At 39.3% G+C, this 21481-nt stretch overlaps 1 protein-coding gene across 1 annotated transcript; it reads right to left on the bottom strand.

Annotated features, from left to right (window-relative positions):
• Positions 1-204: 204 nt before the first annotated feature.
• Positions 205-21454, bottom strand: LOC134678303 (exosome complex component 10 homolog). The gene is made up of 14 exons (XM_063536798.1): positions 21284-21454; positions 17598-17779; positions 15805-15988; positions 9790-9962; positions 8576-8793; positions 7904-8025; positions 6342-6505; positions 5468-5651; positions 3976-4124; positions 3553-3691; positions 2541-2662; positions 1536-1647; positions 1364-1441; positions 205-656 (listed from the first exon to the last, which is right to left on the bottom strand). Exons 1-14 carry the CDS (start codon positions 21344-21346, stop codon positions 258-260), a joined length of 2289 nt encoding a protein of 762 aa, XP_063392868.1. The 5' UTR covers positions 21347-21454; the 3' UTR covers positions 205-257.
• Between the last annotated feature and the right edge of the window lie 27 nt (positions 21455-21481).

Below are 21481 nucleotides of genomic sequence, written 5' to 3'. Positions count from 1 at the left end.
ATGAAACAATTATAAGGTAAATGTTTCTGAAACGGCCATAGGATTTAGGTAAAGGGTTTCTATCATGGTTTTTCTGTATATGGGGCAAATATTGAGATTTAATTTTAAGTAATTTAGTGATACCACCTTAGATAAATTATACCAAGCCTACGTATAAGCACAGCGTCTTTAGGATTATCTTTTAATAATAAAACAACCATGTCGTGTAAAATTGCTATGTATAATATCGCTTACTTTCACTTAAAAGTATAGTAACATCAATGCTTCTTAAACTTTGCCTTGGGCTGTTTGTGCGACCTAGCGTTGTGGTCGAAGAACTTTGCGTAGTTCGCTTGTTTGTAAAGGTATGGTTTGACTTCGGGTTTCGCCTCGGGCTTGCTGTGCTTAATATTTGTTTGTTTAAATTCTTTTTTCGAGTCATCAACTTTGTTCGTTTCTTTGCGTTCTACGCTGTCTGGTGATATCTTTCTTTTGCGCTGTTTCGTCGCACTGTCGTCAAGTAAATTTTCTTTAGTTTCAACGACGTTCTCGTCGTTTTCTATATGTGACTTAGCCTGTTGTAACTTATGGAGAACTTCTGTCTTAATCAACTCGTCCCCTTTGCCTATCGCCGCTATTTTCGCTTCTTTATCTCTGTACTCCCTTATCTCTTCCATCTGTGAACATGTTCATACGGTTAATGTGTGCGTGCTCGAACATTGTAAACAACTACAAGCATATCTAATTGTTCAGTATTACAATACATCGGAGCTAGCAACTGTAGGGCACTCTCGGGCGATAGACCGCTTTACGACGCCTCTACAACGGCCGGTATTGACGATATAGACGGCGACTAACATCAACTTTTGTTTATGTATTAAAACCCTGCGAAAGTCATTGATTCCGTGAAAACTTGTGGTAAAAAGTAACTTGTATTTCCACATACGACTTTTCACGGAACAGAGCCCCAAGTGTCCAGCCAAACAATCTGTAAAATATTATTTTAAAAAGACTTAAAAATATTCGCAGTAGTGACGGAGATTGGTAATTCACAAGATTTTTTTTTACCTAGGGAGTTTCAAAAGTTCACATTAAACGCCATCTATAACGTCAATAGTGACTAGTAAGGTAATAAGACAATGCAATAGCCAATTGCGTTCAGAAAATTAGTTTTAGACAAGTATATTTAAAACTAATTTTCGAGTGAAAACATTGTCTTGTTAGCTACAGCGCCGCGGCTCTCTAGCCTCAGTAGAGATTTAAATCGGTTTCAGAAAACTTGCACCTTATTATTTATAAAATAAGGCTCAAATCATCCGTTACCGCGTAAAACAACCGAGCCACTGATTGCAGACCAAGAGCTTGTGAAGTGAAAACCAAATACCTGGGCTAACGAGCGATATTTTCTGTATCTGTCATAAGGCGGTATGAACTGTTTCGCGTCGACGTTCAAATCGGACACCTGCAATTTCAAACGTGGATCACTGTGGGTTGTTCGTTGAGCGGGGTAATAAATAGGAATGGGTGTTATGGAAGATCTTTATTCATGTACTTACAACACAATATGTGTCTGTATTAAAGGAGGGTACGAAGGCTTGTATGTCGGGGTGGCAGTCGGTCGTGTCGCTGAAGAGCAGCGCCGCTCGGTCCAGGTTGATGCGTTCCTCACTGGAAGAAGGGATTGTTTGAGAACAGTCCAAAGTCTGTCGAGATTTTGTGAAAAGGCAAACATTCCTTCCTCAACGCGCCATATTTTGCATTAAATTATGTGATTTGTAGTGTTTAGTTTTAAAATATATTTTTATAATATGTATGCTAGTTTTAAGGTATTTATGTATGGGCCACTAGTTGCCTGAAATAAAGATTTTCATTCATTCATTCATTCATTTTCATTCATTCATTCATTTTCATTCATTCATTCATTCAACGTTAACCCCTCATCTCCCACCAATATCAAGACGGCAAAGATAATCTAAATTCAGTTCTAATGCCGGCTGTACACACTCGTCGAGACACCCCGAGACAGGCCGAGAGCGAGTGTGTACAGACTGCTATCGTGTTGTCTCGATCTTCCTTGTCTCGTCTCGCCGTTCTCCGGTTTCGGTCGGTTTTTTGGGGCCGAGTCAAAGGATCTCGCTGCACTCGTGACAGCAGCGAGGCAAAGCATGTACACACTCATTGTCAAACCAGACAAATTGTGTAACTACCTGACAAAAGTCTTTGAACAAATTGGAGACAAACATAACTAATGCAAATATTTTGAATATAGAATTTGAAATACAGTTACTTTCAAGTAAATTATGTAGCTACAGTACATTTAATGCTATCTTTTGTCGATACAGTGGCTACATAATTTACTTTGACAATCCGTCTCTATACACTGTATTCTCTTTGGTTGCATGTGGATGTGCCTCTAATATATTCGGAGGGACAGCAAGAACGCGCGTGCGATACAGACAGGAAGTGGATCGCGGGTCTATGTACGAAATGACTTGGCGTCCTAACTTGAAGACTGAGAAAGCTCACTGGTTATTATAACCTGTATACAAGTTAGTGGTTACCTGTATTCAGGGTATTGTGAGAGGTCGTGCAGGTTGAAGGCGGAGGGCTGGTGCGCGTTGATGGCGCTGCTGAGGCTGGCCGGCATCGGGTACAGCTGGGGCTCCAGCGGCAGCTCCCGACACTGACACACACAACCAAATTCACGTTATGTCTTCCTTATCGGTTTATTTGTCACTAGTGACAACGAAAAATAAAATCTATAGTCTTTAATACTTAAATTTATTTCACACCACGAAGAAACTGTGAATATTGAACAAAATTTGCTCTTTATAAATCGGAATGATTTGTGAGCTGTAATTTGTTCGCGACATCCACAAGCAGTATTTCATAACATAACCATAGTTATGCCATTTAAAAAAAAACTGGTGTAACCACCCAATTTACATCCCTTTTAGATTAAAATAAGAGTAATTTAATGCAAAGACAGAAACATTTCTTCTTTCAACGCCTTTTGTAAACCTTAACACTGTCAGCGGCCCGCTAGATGGGTTCTCTCTACATTTCACATTAGCAATTAGTAGAGATGCAACGGATAGTTGTTTGGCCGGGTACCGGATACTCGATATCCGGCCTGCCCATCGGCCGAATATTCGGCCGGAGGAACTATACTTACATGTCGGTATTTCAGGTGCGCATTGTGCAGGTTTTAATATTTAATTTTAATTTGACCTGTTTCCTAGTGAACATTCGCGCGGACTCATTTCTAGGTTCGAAATGAGTGCGCGTGCAATTCAGTGGAATGTCTACATTGTTTTATAATAATAAACGAGTACGATTACGACAGCGACTGTTTCTTAAATCCAATTTTATTTACCCCGAAATCAAGCAATATTACTATCCGATATCCGGCCGGATAGTAGGTCACTATCCGGTATCCGGCCGGATACTAAAATAATTGCCGGATAGGCCGGATACCGGATAGTAACCGAATATCCGGTGCATCTCTAGCAATAAGCTATTTACAAGGCAGCCTTGTTGGTGAACGCGTTAAATAAGTATAAAAATCCTCACCGAGAGCAGCATCCTGTGTATGGTGATGAGGTTCTGCTTGACGAAGGGCGGCATGGGCGAGCAGCACGCGTTCACGCCCTGGATCTCGCGCGGCAGAGTCTCCGCCAACGCTAGCAGCATGTGGTTTGGTAGCAGGTATCTGATAATTTGTATTTAATTTTAGGTTTAGATCGTAAACCAGCAACTGTGTTTATGACTAAGTTTTTCTTAAACGATAAATCTCACTTCAAGTGGGTAAGGGAGATGTATAATGAAACCTCGTGAAAGTCAGCGGCCGCTACGTCAGTGGGTTGCGGAAGGGTTGCCAACTAAAAAAAATGTTTAGTTTTCTTCCAGACTGAGGTTGTATCACATTTAGGTGACCGACGGTTTGGTGCAACCGACCCTTAGTTGATTTAATGGAATATGGGGCAATAATCTCACATGGTCCCCTCGTCGAGCTCGCGCGCCTGCGCGTCCCTCCACTTGTACAGCATCTTCAGTGCCGCCATCTGCCGCGAGTTGAAGGACTTCTTCGACCGCAGGTACAGCGGCATGTGGCTGTTCTCGTGAGTCACTTTCTTGTTGTATGTCTGGGGGCAGAGATATGATGTTGTTGAAACGTGTGAATTTATAGAGTTGAAGTTATAAATACAACTTTTGAAATTAAATCTAAGGATAAGCGGTTTAAGCGTGAGGAGGTAACAGCCACATTTATAATATTAAATATGGATATTAGTAGGCATCTCAACATACAGATACACCGATATCTATTTCTATTTAACCCTTTAGTCCTTAGCGGCATCATACTTGCCATTAAAACAAACACGCATCTCTACTAGGAGAATTACGGTTCGAAATCGAATGCCTATACTGCAAAACGTAATTCAAGACCAAAAAAAGTAAGACAAATGTTGTCACTTTTTACTATAATACAGTAAAATTATACATTTTGCGTTTGCGTCAAACCCGGTAGTTCTGATTTTTTGCAGGCTTGTTTATGATGTTGGCCCAATGAATAATCCAAGTTTGTGACCTCGAGCGCCGAACGCAACTTTGTCAAAAATCGAATAAACCGCAATTTTTTTTAGATTTGGGCGATTATAACCCTAAAGTACTAGTTTTTGATAGTAACTTCCTAGGGCGCTTTTAAAGTAGACTAAATTTGCTACAATAAGACACTAGAATTGTCTCTGTACATCTAATATTTTCCGAGATAAAGCCTTTCAAAATTTTATAATTTTACGTCAGTTCTTAGCTATAATATAAGGGTTAGGTTAGTAATTTATATGGAATTCATCACCGGCACGTTCTACAAAATATTTATATTCCATAAAAAAATGTATGAGTGCCTATTTTGAAAAAATATTTAAAAATATAAAAATTTAAACATAAAATTTTGAAAGGCTTTATCTCGGAAAATATTAGATGTACAGAGACAATTCTAGTGTCTTATTGTAGCAAATTTAGTCTACTTTAAAAACGACCTAGGAAGTTACTACCAAAAACTAGTACTTTAGGGTTATAATCGCCCAAATCTAAAAAAAATTGCGGTTTATTCTATTTTTGACAAAGTTGCGTTCGGCGCTCGAGGTCACAAACTTGGATTATTCATTGGGCCAACATCATAAACAAGTCTGCAGAAAATCAGAACTACCGGATTTGACGCAAAAGAGCCAGGTTACAAAATTCGACAAATTTACTGGATTACTAGCGCATCTTATATTTATGTAAAATTAAGTCAATAAAAGTACTTTTTTAAATAGTAGGAGTAAAATTACTAATAAATAAATTATCTTAGTTTAACTATTTATCAAAAGGAATTGACTATTTTACAAACAAATTAATGCAGTAGCAACATTGTCTTACTTTTTTGGTCTTGAATTACGTTTTACAGTTTCGAAAGGAATGTGAAATGGTTAAAGGGCTGACTCACGGTGCCGCAGATCTGCCGGCTCTGCTCTATAACGGAGAGTAGCAGCTGCGGCTTGCCGGCGGCGGCGCGCAGCAGATCCGCCTTCATTTGTCGCCAAATGTACAGCAGATAGTGCGTGTCCATGCGCGCGTACTCCACCAGCTCGGCGGGCAGCGGCCGGATGCGCCAGTCCGCGAGCTGGTATCTGCAACGAGGGCGGTCCATATAGTGTGTAGCTTTCAAATAGAGCCCGACGGCTAATCCTATTGTCTATTGTTAAGTAAAACTGCTCGTACCACGTGCCACAACCACCTGCATAAAAAATCGTTCGTTCACTTTACCCAGGTAATTGAATTACAACTCCTATGGAAATTGCAATAAGATTCAAAATGAACTAATGGATAAATATTTTTGTTACGATGTGTGTCGTTCAACTCGCCGACGACGCTCAGTATTTCGGCTACTGAGTGCCGGCGAGTCGAACACTACAGAACCAGTCTAAAATGTTCCATCTCGATGACACTCGATGAACGGACCAAGGAGGTGGATCAAGGAGACCCTAGCGACATCTACCGTCCCCCGTAGTGTATTATGGATTCCCTTGACCCGGATGCGGATGAGTTTGAAGTTAAGCGACACAAATGTGGTGTGGTAATACGGCCTACGGACCTTATCTGGAGAATCAGAGTTGAGGAAAAAAGGGAGACGTTCGACCAGTAGAGACATATTAAATTATTAATCTCTTTAAAAAAATGGTCTGTCAATCCATTTCCGTCAGTAGACAAAAGCCGCATATTTAAAAAATTTAGACGCGTAGGGTAATTGTACCATAGAAAATTTTAATATCGCTCCTTTCGCTAGTGACAAACTAGTTTGAGTGGGTATAGAAACTTACTTCTTGTCGGCGTCGACTTGACAATACTGCCACAGGAGGTGTTTGAGCGAGTTGGCGGGGCAGTTGAGCGCGCGCGCCGCTTGATGCGTGTCGAAGAGGCCCACCACGTACACGCCGAAGTCGCGCTGCAGCCACACCACGTCCATCTCGGCGCCGTGGAACACCTGCCACATTAACGGTTATAGTGTGAATTGAATGATCTGAGCTTGTTTATAGTTCGTAGGTTTCAAACAGAGCCCGAGCTAATCCTATTGTCTATTGTTAAGTAAAACCGCTCGTGCCACGTGCCACCACCACCTGCATAAAAACCTGCGTACTTCGGTTACTGAGTGCCGGCGAGTCGAACGCTACAGAACCAGTCTAAAATGTGTCATCGAGATGCGTAACAAAGGCGCGTTATCGGAGAGCGCACCTACACTGGTTTTTTGAGCGTTGGACTAGCCTGCGCTCAGGTGCCAAATAGAATAAGTATGACCCTTTTTTGCAGGTAAGTAGCACGTGCGGTTTTACTTAACAATAGACAATAGGATTAGCCGCCGGGCTCTGTTACGAAGCTACGAACTATACTCAAAGAGTCTCAAGAATACAATACCATTGAGTGGTAAACCACAAATTAGGATCACCTCGTAGTAAAAGCAGATTATAACCGACTTGAAATGTTAGTATACATTAGGGACTCTATTTCTTTAAACAATAGACTACAAAATACACTAACTAAATAATGGCTAACCTAACTTTTTTGCATTTAACGACCATCGAAACTAAAAAAGAATGCACTCTTCTCAAAAGATTGAATATGATATTATCTTTATAGACCATTTTAACCCCATTCAACAAGAAATAAGGTTTAAAATTCAATGGACATGCAATGTAATTATAACTTATTTTGTAAGTAAATTGGTTGGCGCCTACGAGAACAAAAGCAGATAATAGGATTGTAATAAAACAATGCCATTGTTAGTACAGGTAAGTGAACAAGCTCAGTTCAAAAAAAGTTATCTATACCAGCTTACGGTAAACGGATACTAATTCCATCTGTCCAATATCATTGCGTCACACTCTCTCAGTAAGCAAAATGTGAGACAAAATACACATTGGACAAAGAAATTGGACAGGTGGAATACCACGCTAACCAGGCTTAGGTAAATATATTTATGTTTAGGGTTTTATGTCCGACAGTTGTCCTCTGCAGGCTGCAATCCTTGTGAAACGCCAAAAATTTATAATAGCAAGCGCATAATTTAAGTTTAAGGTTAAATTATGCGCTTGCTATTATAAATTTTGTTGCTATCTCTAAACTGCTTAGAGCTTTTAATAAGCGGCTCCGCCGCCTTTAAGAGCTTACCCCCCTGTTGTGCATACTTTTGTATAGACTGATGGTTATCTGCCATGGCTATTTGTATGTTACGTACCAATCATGTACAAATAGCCACACATTTGAGGTACCCCTCCCTCGCAAATCGGCAGACTGTTTTGTACAGAAAATGACAGCCAAGGCGTCTCTATTTACTAAATGCTCTAAGCTAAACTGTCATAAAATATGTTGAATAAAATGAACTTACTTTGAGTTTTTTCGGGTCTGTGAACACTAGGTTCAGTTTGTGTATGTGTTCCCTTATCGCTAGTGTGTCTATGATAAAGTCTCCGCCTTCGTTTGTCGAGATTTGTACAAGGCACGTTATCCCTGAAAACAAAATATAACAACAGCTTAAAATAAATTCCTAGGGAATAATATCTCATGTTTCTGAAACGTTTCTAAAACTTATTTTAGTTAAATACATAGAAGTTTGTTTCACTTCTCACTTTTCACTATGTCAAAACCGTAGTAGCCAGAACTTGTTATTAGTTTCATGCTTGGTGACATACAAACATGTACATATTAGTTTATGTTTTTGGTATGTTGTCACTGTCAGCCATTTTAAAGAGTGATTGCATTGCGTTTGATAGACTAGGAATCCTCTAGACCGAGTTTAGAGCAATTATTTCATGAAACCGATGCTGCCAAAAATAAGGGAGTGCGGGGGACGAAGTGAGCGAGGTCCCGTGCCGTGATTGGTCCGTTCAAAGACACGGAAGTCACACAACGACACTTTCGGCTCGAACATGGAGTAAAACTACCGTGGCAGAGGGGGTAGCGCTACTATGCTCAGTCTGGAGGTTGCTTTGTCTGTGTGTCAGATACTCGACCTACCTACCCATAAGTTACACCGGCAACTAAGTTTTATTAAAATTACCTTGATAACTCCTGTAGGAATGATGTTCGACGTCCACGGCGAACTCCGTGACGCCGGTGAGGTGCTCCACCAGGGCGTCGAGCTGGAGCTCCGTGTCGATGTACGTGAGCGTGGTCTCTGCGAGGGGCTTGGGGTACGCGGGGGGCGCCGGGTCGGGGTCGATGAACGAGCCCGGCGGGTGGTATATGTCCAGTTCCACTTTGTATGGATGCTCGTACCTGGAACGTTACATTTATTAATATGTAATTAAACCAAAAATTCATTAATTGTTTTGTATTAGGCGTGTAAATACTTGTTACGAATTTGACAGTTAATGCAGATGGACGGCCCACAATTTAGCACAAAAAAATTACACCATACATACAGCGAAATGTTCGGCTGTCAAACTCGGGACGCCTTATTATCTAAAATATGTGACGTTCCACGACAAAAGGTACCTTATGGCGGCTGGCGCTTACGTCGCATAGCGCCGCAATAATATAGGAGTGGCGTTAATAATAGCGTAAGCGCCAACCGCCATAAGTAGGGTTGCCAACTTTTTTTTGGTGGAATATAGTATTTTTCAGAATAAGGCATCAAAAATATAGTACATTTCAAAAAAATATAGTACTTTTAGATAAGTAGGCCCTTTTGGCTGCTCGACCTCAACTGGGCACCGTCCAACAGGGTCGTCCTAAATACCGTTGGGCAGATAGAGTGGAGGCAGATCGCCGTGAGCTCGGCGTCAGCGAAAGCTGACGGGATACCGCTCTGGACCGATCAAAGTGGCGTGCTCTTGTGTTGGAGGCCAAGACTCATTTTGGGTCACTGCGCCAACCAAGTAAGTAAGTAGTACTTTTAGATAAAATACTAAACATGGGTGTAATTTACGTTTCATCGAAAATATAGTATTTTAGCGTACTATATATTTTTCCAAAAATATATAGTACAGAGAGCCAAAATATAGTACAATACTATATAATATAGTACGGTTGGCAACCCTAGCCATAAGGTACCTTTACCCGTGCGACGTCACTTATAAACATCTTACACAATGAATAAGAGCTCATTTAGACGATGCGAGATTCGTTACATTGCGGATTTTGATTTTGATCGGTCGGTTTAATTCGCCGTAACCAACAGTCCGCAATACAACTAAAATCGCATGCTAGTTCGCGCGCCGTCTAAATCAGCCCTAAATCTTATAGACCTTATAAATAGAGTGAGATACTAACCCAACCGCCTCCCCCTCGTCGTTGTAGAGTATGTTCAGCGCGAGAGGCTTGACGCTGTTCGGCTTGTCGGAGATCTTGGGCACCCAGAGGTTGTCCGAGTTGTCGATCATGTCCTTGAACGAGAGCTGCGGCCGAGGTATGTTCTTAGCGCCTATTAGCATTGTCGATCCCACCTACAAATAAACAATTGTTATAATAAAAATATTTAACGGATCATATACAGGGTCATTATTGGACCGTTAGCCATAACGTGCGAGGTGATTAGGTAGGTCATACTGAACAACTTTTTGTATGGAACCAACCCCGAAATCCCAAAAAAATTTGGCCTTCCCATAGAAAACGTCGAGATCCACTCGACCAAAATGTATGGAACTGCCAAAAAATTTTGTGATTTCGGAGTTGGTCCCATAGTAAAAGTTGTTCAGTATGGCCTACCTAATCACCTCGCACAATGGCTAACGGTCCAAAAATGACCTGTATATTTAAATTACATCTCGACATTTCGAGCCCTATGACAGCGCTCGTTGTCAACGGGATACTTAATACTTTTATTTCACGAATGACTATCACGGTACCAGAAGACAACCATTTTTAAGTCAATAAACCTCTGTAATGCATGTTTTGAAGCAATGATTTTTTCAGTTATTCGTACATACGACTTTTATCGGTTCAACAACTCGCACGCGAACTACGTCACGTCACGTCACGTCATACATATAGAATTATTATAATAGAATAATAGAAAGAGATCATTCGCCATCCTAATAACCTTTACGTCATAAAACATCATAAAGTCAATCCGAGAATTAGAGCAGGAAATATCGAAACCATTTACGATAGTTCGTAACGTAATTGTTGTAAACAAACATACATACTAAAAGTATAAACTTTAGATTTCTAGATACATCACGGTGAAGTCTGCCACAGCTGGGAATCAAACCCGCTACCTCTTAACTGCTGACATCAGATTCTCAGTGCACCATATCCAGTAAGGCCATGTTATTTTTTATTATTCATGTAATAAAAACAATACAATATATACCCTACTTATTTCCGTGTCATTGGCTCACATAGATAGTGGTAAGTAGAACTACTGTTTACATCCTAGGCCTTATAACAAAATCCGGACAAGTGCGAGTCGGATTCGCCCACCGAGGGTTCCGTACTTTTTAGTATTTGTTGTTATAGCGGCAACAGAAATACATCATCTGTGAAAATTTCAACTGTCTAGCTATCACGGTTCGTGAGATACAGCCTGGTGACAGACGGACGGACGGACAGCGGAGTCTTAGTAATAGGGTCCCGTTTTACCCTTTGGGTGCGGAACCCTAAAAACGACCCTTTGGCCTTAATACACGCATGCACTTACGCTCTTCTTAAATTTAGCACAAGCATTATTATCGCGTCACATATCAATGATAACCAAATAACTATAAAATAGAAGTAATAACCGTTTACTGGCTTTTATAAAACCATTGTCTTTATCTTTTCAGAGGCAGCCGTGCGGGTAAAAGGAAATGTAGTCCTCATAATACAAATAAATTATTGATCGGATTCGTAACAACTCGCGATGCATCCAATAAATTCGCTGTGCGGTGTGTTATTATGTGAAAGTATTATGTATGACTACGTTGAACTAAAGAGTTTCTAATTTGGTATAATGACGATTTATATTATATTTTATAGCAATATACACATTATTTTTAAGGTAGGTAATAAGTTTGGAGGACTATCTTGGTACACCAGAGCTAGCTGGGAGTTCTTGTTAATCGACTTGTATATATGTCATTATAGGCATTCTATTTTAGCCGATTTGACAACATAATATGGTGTAAAATATTAGTTTATGTATACATACATGGAAATTAGTAAATATTGGGAACAGTAAAATTAATGAAGACAACAGTCGCGTTGCGTGCACTAGGCGGTAGCGAGGGAGAATTGTAACAGAGAGATAGGTAAACTTCGCGTACTCGATTTGGCAAACTGCTGTTCAGTCAGCAGCAGAAGTGGCTAAGCGGGCGAGTTGTTCAAAATTATCTTGACACGCTCTTATTCTCTTAGCAATAAAGTCGCGTCAAGATCATTTTGAACACCTGGCCCGCTTAGCAACTTCTGCTGCTGACTGTACAGTGCTATATATGATAAACTGCGGAAGTAACTAAGCGGGCTAGGTGTCCAAATCGACCTGCACACGCCTTACTCTTTTCATAATTATGCTTAGAATAATTATAATGCCTCGCGAACTTTCTTATTGACTGTAACCTCAGAGCATCATTTTATCCTGACTATTGACTAGTTGGTCAGGATAAAATGATGCTCTGGTTGGCTAATTAGCCAATGATACAGTTTTTGTATATCGGAAGCGACTTTCATCAACCAAAGAAACCAGTTTCAGGCAAAACCTGGTCAAATTTCATTGCTCAATCCGAAGCCTTTATGTTTACATAACATAAATGGACGTTACCCCTTCACCTTGAAACTGTAAACACGGCCATTAGAGTCAACAGGCTGGTGGCAACCTGGCAACAGACAACGGGATAATGCATGTGTCTTTTGCCTCTTAACACATTCAATACCACTAAGTGCTACGGGTTACGCTCGTAGCGCGTAGCCACGGTTTCGTCGTATGTAGCGCGTAGTCGCTACGAACAGTGTACCCGACAGTCGGGTTCTTGGTGTTGAATGTGTTAAGGCCCCTGTACACATAATGGGCCATCGCCGGCCATTCTGGGGGAACAATTAGTACGTTAGAGGGAGCAAGTGATATTGCTATCTCATTCTACCGCATAATTCATTTCATTCAATCCTTCTTTGTGAAACACGAACGTGTAAGCAATTTTCCCCTTATGATTCCAAGTTTCACGTCTGTATCGAAATATTTCTCGTTTATTTTTACAAGCTTTTATTTACTTTCACCTGACCGTTGTCTGTCGGTCTGTAATCAAATCTTGCAAGTTAAATTTGATCCACTTCCGGGTTTCCGATTGAGCTGAAATTTTGCATACATAGGTAAGTCGGGTGACAATGCATTATTATGGTGTCATCGAGCTGATCTGATGATGGAGACCGGAGGTGGCCATAGGAACTCTGTGATAAAACAACGAAACCTAATTGTGTTTGGGGTTTTAAGAATAATCTCGATGAACATTAGTTGCCTGTGGAAAGAAAAGTACAGTCAGCGATAAAAGCTTGTACCAAAAATGAAATTTTTGCCATAAACTTATTAACATAATGTATTAAAATATATATATATATATATATAAACCATTAAAATGAATTTTTGAAATTTCTCATGCGTTTTGGATTTTACTTTTTAAAACGTTATCAAAACGTCACCGCGCCTGTCCAATGTCAACAACCTGTCTGTCAAATGTTTTCCTAAACAAATCCTTGTACTTTCCTGTTATTTTGTATTTCCTAAGTTAATTAGAAATTAATTTAATCGTGTATAAATGTGATAAAGACTAGACTATGAAATCAAGTGCTTTGAGTTACCATTGTTTAGAAATTCAATAAAAATCATGAACGTAAACACACGGCCGTCAAGAAACGATCACATGAGCTTCCCTTCTCTGCTATAAATGTAATATATTAGGCCATACAATATTTTAGGGCGTTTTATGAAAATTATAAATAATTTATAAATGTGTAGAATGAGGAACTTACAAAAAACATTATGTACTCGTATAGCTGTCTTAATTTAGACTCGAAACGCACGACAGTTGACGACGTACCTACGTAATTAAATGAATAAAAAACATACTGTCTTTTTTAAAATTGGTTGATGTTGCGTTTTGTTAACATATTAATATACGTAACTTTCCAACAAAATTTTGATTAAATGAACACGCAAAGCAATTTACACATGTAATAAATCGACAAACAAATTGTAACGAATTATTTATTAGTCAAGTTTTCCTTCAGGTAGCGTGAACTGAACACTGTTCACTCTGCTTCATTATTTGAAAACCATAGCAATTACACAACTCAAACTGCATACGACCGTCGCGTTTGGTATTGTGAATTGTTATATTTCTGATGTAAGATACACCACTCGTAGTAAGTAGCTTCAGACAGTTTAGGCACAGTATCTAGACACGCGGCAGCGTGTCAAGCCAAGTTCAAGCAAAGGAACTGGCTAGCCAGCGCCGAGTGTAATATTACACGAACCACTTGGTGCCACTTTTGACCCTTCTATAACTCAAAACATCTTTGACGTAAACACATAAAACTACGTGTGTTTAATTATATCCATAAGGATTCTATTAATTATATCCATAAGGATATCTAGAAGCCCAAATTTCATGAAGCTAGCTCAAACGGTTATAAAGGTATGAAGGTCAAAAAGTCGTAAATTTTAAGATTGACTTATGACTTATAGTACCTAAACCTAACCTACTTCCAGATGACCTAGAAGGATGAAATTTGGAATCCAGCTTGGTTATTGTGTGTAACCGTAGGAAAAAATCTAAAAATAAAATAAAGTTAAAAAATAGGGGGGGTCCCCATACAAAAAAAACACTTTTTATTGGGACTGACATATAAGTACCTAAACCTAACCTACTTCCAGATGACCTAGAAGGATGAAATTTGGAATCCAGCTCGGTTATTGTGTGTAACCGTAGGAAAAAATCTAAAAATAAAAAAAAGTTAAAAAATAGGGGGGGTCCCCATACAAAAAAATATTTTTTTATTGTAGCGTTGGAACCGTTACAAGCAGATATTTGAAACTACCCCAATATATGTATCATTATATTTGCTATATTAAAATAAAGTTTAGTCAAAAAATAAGTGGTGTCCCCATACAAAAAACTTGTAATACGCTCTAAACAACCGGCCAACGGTGTGTCGTCGGCGGCGCGCGGCACCACATAATTATACAAAGAACAGAAGTAAAAACCATACAGCGGAAACACAAGAAAAAACATTAAATCTCAATACCTGCCTAGTTTTCTTTACAAAAAGTATTGATATCCCACCAAAAACATAAATGTAAAAAAGGAGAGCCAAGTTCAATACAAAAATTATGCTTGGCTGTGGGGTTCGCCGCAAAAAGAATGGAGATCTAAATGAGTGCCACTGCCAAGTTCTATGCAAAATCCAAATATGTATTTATAGGAACAAAATAACATTATAAACAAGTATTAAACTCTATTTCTTTGCTTTATTGGATACCTATAACAATTGCTGTTATTTAAAAAAAATGTGAGATCTTAAAGTAGGTTAGATTTGGCTTGGCCAGGTTTTATCAGAATTACAATATATATAAAATGATTGATATAATGAAAACTGGCCAAGTCAAATCTAACGTACTTTAAGATCTCACATTTTTTTAAATAACAGCAATTGTTATAGGTATCCAATAAAGCAAAGAAATAGAGTTTAATACTTGTTTATAATGTTATTTTGTTCCTATAAATACATATTTGGATTTTGCATAGAACTTGGCAGTGGCACTCATTTAGATCTCCATTCTTTTTGCGGCGAGCCCCACAGCCAAGCATAATTTTTGTATTGAACTTGGCTCTCCTTTTTTACATTTATGTTTTTGGTGGGATAAAACAATACAGTCATTCGAGGAGGCCGTCTAGACAGGGCAATCGTGCGGGGTGCGCGGGGTGAGGGGGGGCGCGCACCCGAGCTGCATACATCGCCATAGTTAGTAGCTCGGTGCTACTAACTGTCACATATTATTTTGGGTAGTTGTGTAAAAGTCTGTGATAACCCTACTGTGTTCTTGTGCGGTGTCGGCATTTCCGCAAACATCTTACTGTTTACACTGTGGTCACAGAATAAATAATAGTACTATTAAGTACAGAAGACTCACTCTCTAACATAGCGCGTCTGTTACGATCAGACCAGATATGTCCGCTAGGTGGCGACAGCGCCACGCGCGGCTTATGGCTAGCCACCAAAATTGGTGTAGAACGGATGTACTTTTAGCTACCTGTAGCAAAGCGACGAAATCGCGGAGTGAGCCACGCCTGCTGTGGTGTAGGATAGTGTTCGTACCTGTATCTTGGCGATGACGGGCGAGTGGTTCCAGGAGGAGACGGCAGCCCCCGGGCGCACCGACGCTGTCAACTTCTCGCTGGGCTTGTTCACGCCCGTCAGAGTGTCCATGTTTATGTTCACTCTGTCCAGCATACTGTCATTGGCGTCTGTCACTTTGTCAGTGTTGTATTCGATGTCGATTCTACAACAAAAAAGGTTTTTGGTATATTGTATATTAAATAGATATGAATTATTACACTTGTGGTACTACAGGATTTGTAAGCACTTCATTGCCCCATTGTCGTTAAGAATAATACCAACAAAAACCCTACACTTGGCAACTTAGCATCTTGGTAATTAACTATGGGCTAGCTTAAATCATACAATATAGTATATTGGGCTCTAACTATGCCACCAACACTTAGCACCTGCATATAAGTTATTTAATAAGTTGCTGGCCCAATATTACTACATTCTATGTTTCACTTTTATCGAACTGTAAACATTGTCATAATGATATTAAGCCGAATTTCAACTATCTTGAATATATAACATAGATCCCTGTAATATTGGACCAGCGAAGTGTAGACCTACAGATATGCTTTTAATATTAAGCCAGACCTGACCGAGCCAATTTATTTATATGCCCAAATATAAGGATAACTCCAACTCACAATAAAGCGACATTGATAGCGCGAGAAATGAGGACAATCGAACGAGTCGCAACCTTGCGGTGGTTTACATAAAACGGAAAAGGTTTTTACATTGTTTCTGTTGTCTTGTTGTCCATGTGGCGTTTTGCGAACTCGTATAATGTGCGGCATCGGACTGTGGACCTTGTGGCTTAAGGAATAAGGTCGCTTGAATTAAAAATTATAGATTGTAATAATGAGTATTGGGTAAAAATTAATGTTATTAACTACTTGTTACATCTTTTCTATTTAAAGTTCGGTAAGTGAAGCGTTACTTGTGTTACCAATAAATCATTGTTTATTTTCATTTTTCATAGTTCAGTGTAAAACGTCAAAGCTATTGATATCTGTGTGTGTGGGCTAAGGTAAAATGTATGGACACATCTGAACAAATCACCCTGCACGTATTTTAATTTAAAAAGAAAGTTTTTATCTAAGTATATTATGATAAACGAGGTTTTTAAAATCTGTGATTATTAGCGAGTGCTATTTGTCATCCGAGGACAGACGATAATGAGATGTATTGTTGAAAGAATAAAATTCAAAATAGCTTGAGAACTACAGCTATTTAGGGCATGGACCTTGACATTGTTCCATACTATTATCATACGATATGCAACCCGACTCAAACGAAAACGTGACCTTGTAATGACGTCGAGTGTCTTGCATATTTAATTATACATTAGCTTTGCCGCACCGTTGCCCTCGAGGTACTATTATTGTTAAGCAAATACCCACACTGCTTTTTCGGTTCACTCAAGTTCGTCCTACTAACAAAGTTGAGTTAGTACGCATGAATCAATTTTTTTCACTAAGATATACATTCAACCTACATAATCCCTACAACCGCCATACGAAGTCCCTAAAGAACTGACCTTGAGATCTTTAGATTGTTACCCTTGCTGTACAAAAATATGGATGTACAAGTGCAAAAATATGGATCTAGACATCTTACTCAAAAATATGTCCCATAGTTCTTAATTCATTGACACAAGAGCTATGGGACATATGTCTTGGGTAAAGTACCCTCAATTTACTATGGAAGTGGGATAGGGAAGTAATTCGACGAAATCGCAAGCAGAGGCTAGTAAAAACTATACGCTAAATGAAACGACTTACCGTTTTAACTTCACAGCGGGCAATTCGGTGATCATTATTTGATTTGACTGGTGAACAACATTTTCGCTTAACTGGCATGCTACTATGTTGAAGTCGGTGAATGTTTTGAACAGGTCATATGAGGCCCCTGATGGTAGCTGATTCGACGATCTGATGGATTTGTTCACTTTTGTGTATCCACCCTGCAATATATTAAAATCATTAGATAATGAGCTATTTATCACATAAGCTCCGAAAGATTTTTGCGTGTGGCAGGTTACGCAGTTTAACGTAGTTTATTTTTTTCAAGTTTAGCGTAATAAATAATATTAAATATGACTGTGAAACTTTCGATTTGAACGAGCATATCAAGTAATCAACTAATCATGTATATTATAAACAAGCTGCGTGCCTTTTCAAAGCACTTACGCTCACTCAAGTCGGTACTTTTTTAGAGTATGTATTAGAGAAGGGCCGAATATGGACTTTGCCGAATGCGAATATTCGGCCAAATATTCGATTCAGCTCATATCGAACCGAATATTCGGTTGGGCTAAAACTGCCTAAAACGCTGATGGCAAGTTCATTCAAGTCCGCGGTCTGTACTTTCATAACGTGTTTTCAAGCCTTCTTCTCCCGACCGAGCGGTAATGTTTATAAAAAGAAACGGAAACGTCTCATACATGATCCCGAAGTGCATCCGCGCTGACTAGCGGACACCCTTAATAATATTTGTTTATTCGGTAGATATTCGGCAGTTCGAAGCAAACTATTTCGGCCGAATACAAACATTGAAAAATATGCCGAATACCGAATAATTACCGAATATTCGGCCCATCTCTAGTATGTATGCGTTGTGCCACTTGACTGCAAGATAAAGTAGCCTTACCACGACTGCCTTAGCAGTGTGACATATTCGTTAACGTCGTCGTAACTAAGGGCCAGTTGCACCAACCACATTTGACAGACTGATCTACGTTAGCCGGCGCGCCCCGGCGCTTTACTATGAAAATTTCCATACATAAAAATTTAGCGAACTCTTTAACGATACGAACAGTTTGGTGCAACCGACCCTTAGTTTATATACATCTCGCTCACACTAATATGCGAGTACAAGCGAGATGCATATAAAGTAAGTTACGAACACGCTATCGAATATGTCAGTTGCAAATTGGTGGTAGCCGTATAGGTGTAGTCGGAGACTCTGGAGAGGGTCATGCAGTTTAAAAATGGTTTGTTATCTAGAGGCCAGTGGTGGGCAAAGTACGGCCCACGGGCCATGTCCGGCCCGCGAATGAATTTTATCCGGCCCGCCGCCGGTCCTATGAAATAATTAGTATATGGCATTGGCCCACGATTATCGCAAATCAAAATAAATTTTGGCTACAATTCTGGGCCTCCACTTAAATTTCCTAAACTTTCTGGCCCCCATGAAGAAAGTTTGCCCACCACTGCTCTAGGCAGTTAACGTCATTGGGAATTTAAATGGGCATGGTTAATACAAAATGGGGATAAAATTCATTTAAAAAAGATTCTTCTGTAAAAGCTATTCAAAAATTCCCAAATTAGCCTTGACATAAACCGATATGCTACCAACGCATCCAGACATTTGCGACGCCGCCGTATTGTTGTACATGTATATTACATATTCATGCCATGGCGCGCTAAGCTTACACTTGTGGCCTAATGAACTAAAATGACTATTTTAGTATATGCAAATAACGTAGCTGTAAATGTCCTTGCCAAAACAGTGGATCGTTTAATCTTGTGTCGGGTTTTATGGTACCGTTAATTTCAACGGTATAGTGCGTTACGATTTGGACTTGACTTCATTATAATAAAGTCAATAATGAATTCATATCTGATGTCTATGGTAATGGCTCCTCTACACGATGGGCCAATGCCGGCCACTACAAGGGACGCAGCCATGCGGTAGAATGAGATAGCAATATCACTTGCTCCCTCTAACGCGTAAATGCGTCCCTTGGAGTGGCCGGCGATGGCCCATCGTGTAGAGCCATAGAGTGAGGAGCCACTACGTATGCCTGTAGCGCCAATCGACGATTACCCCTACGAGTATATTTTATAAACGATTGCCACTCAGTCCTATCTATGCCCGTTGCTTTGATTTTCAGGGCACATACATGTTGAAATTAGCCACCAGGTACTGTTTTTTTAACAATTCTACCGCATGGCTGTGTCTCTTGGAGTGCGCGGCGTTGGCCCATCGTGTAGAAGAGCCATAAGGAAGTGTAATGGAAATGTGTGTTCAATGTTGAAACTTCACAGTATAGTAGACACAGTCAACTGGCCATTGGAACACCTTGTTGTAACGAGATAAGGACTACCATTGTTCATTAATTTGTGCACCAGCAGATAACACCGAAAAACTTCGCTTTTCTTACAACATGAAAAAATATCCAAGCAAATTGGAAACTGACACTAATGCAACCCGCTGTTGTTAGTTGTTTACTTCTGCTTCTTTAAGGTATTTTATACACAAACTTCCTTTACTTACTGTAAATACAAATAAAGAATTGTTTGGATTTAATTCTGATTTGAGATACCGCTAATTGGCTTAAGCGCGCAGTTCTATCTACTATGTTTAGGAGCAAGATATATATATATAATGCCTATAACGGAATTAAGTCCGCCTGTTGTACTTTTTGTATGTGCAATAAAGTTTAAAAATAAATAAATAAAAAATATACTGAACAAAAGATATGACTTACAGGCACAATGTCTGAATACTCAAATGTATGTAAAATGTGTAAACAAAAAGAAGAGTAAAATAATTGAAAATATAATGAAAAGGTGATGATTCATATGAAACACTCTTGAAGAATCTACTTCATTTATAATCAGGTATGGTGACTGGCCAAGCATGAGTTGGACTCGTGCACAAAGGGTTCCATACAATTACTCAAAAAACGACAATAGAATCACGTTTGTTGTATAGGAGCCCCACTTAAATATCTATTTATTTTGGATTTAGTATCTGTTGTTATATCGGCAACAGAAATACGTCATCTGTGATCCATGATAGCTAGACAGATTTCAACTGTCTAGCTACCACGGTTCTCGAGTTACAGCCTGATGATAGACAGACGGACAGCGGAGTGTTAGTAATAGGGTCCCGTTTATACCCTTTGAGTACAGAACCCTAAAAACAACATTAAGTCTTTCAAAAGTTAAAAAGTTCATGTGTGCCCCGCACTAGCTCATTATTAATTTCTAACTAACTTGACAATATTTCAGCTGAGCTGAAATCTGATGTGACAATCATAAAGCCATTAAGAATATTAACATTTACTGACTCTAATGATAATAATGAAAAATAACATAAAACTTATAGCTCAATTTGATTGATAGTGCTATGAACATTGTGAGATCAAGCAAATTCTACGCAATCTGAATACACACATAAAAAACACCTTCACAGAGCTCGTTCAAGATCATGAGGTGAAGAAGTGTCGAAATTTGAAATTGATGTATGCTAGTTACGAAATTTGTCAAAAATGTATTGAGTAAATCGATGCTTTCAATGCTAAAAACCCGGAACCCAATGCACAGCTAAATCTGTTAACTTTCAATTCGACTTCTCTAAACAACATCCCAGACCACATGATTTCGACTATTATTGCTCAGAAGAAAACACATGCACATTGTTGTCATAAGGTGTCGAAATAATTTGTTGCAACACGCACCTGTGTAACTGATGTCAAGTGAGGATAAAACTCCGGGGCCTCTGGATTTAAAACGGAATTCATTTTGTTGACCTCAATAGCCAACTTATTATTGTAAAAACGTTTTAAATTAAATGTGCTGTGAAGTATTCCTGTCCAGTCAAAGTAACGAATGAAATGAATGAAAAGTCGCCATGTTTCATCAGATACATGACAGAT

This window comes from Cydia fagiglandana, chromosome Z (assembly GCF_963556715.1).
Source record: "Cydia fagiglandana chromosome Z, ilCydFagi1.1, whole genome shotgun sequence".
Taxonomy (NCBI): Eukaryota; Metazoa; Arthropoda; class Insecta; order Lepidoptera; family Tortricidae; genus Cydia; species Cydia fagiglandana.
Note: the sequence above shows the minus strand (reverse complement) of the source record. Positions and strands in the feature narration are given on the sequence as shown.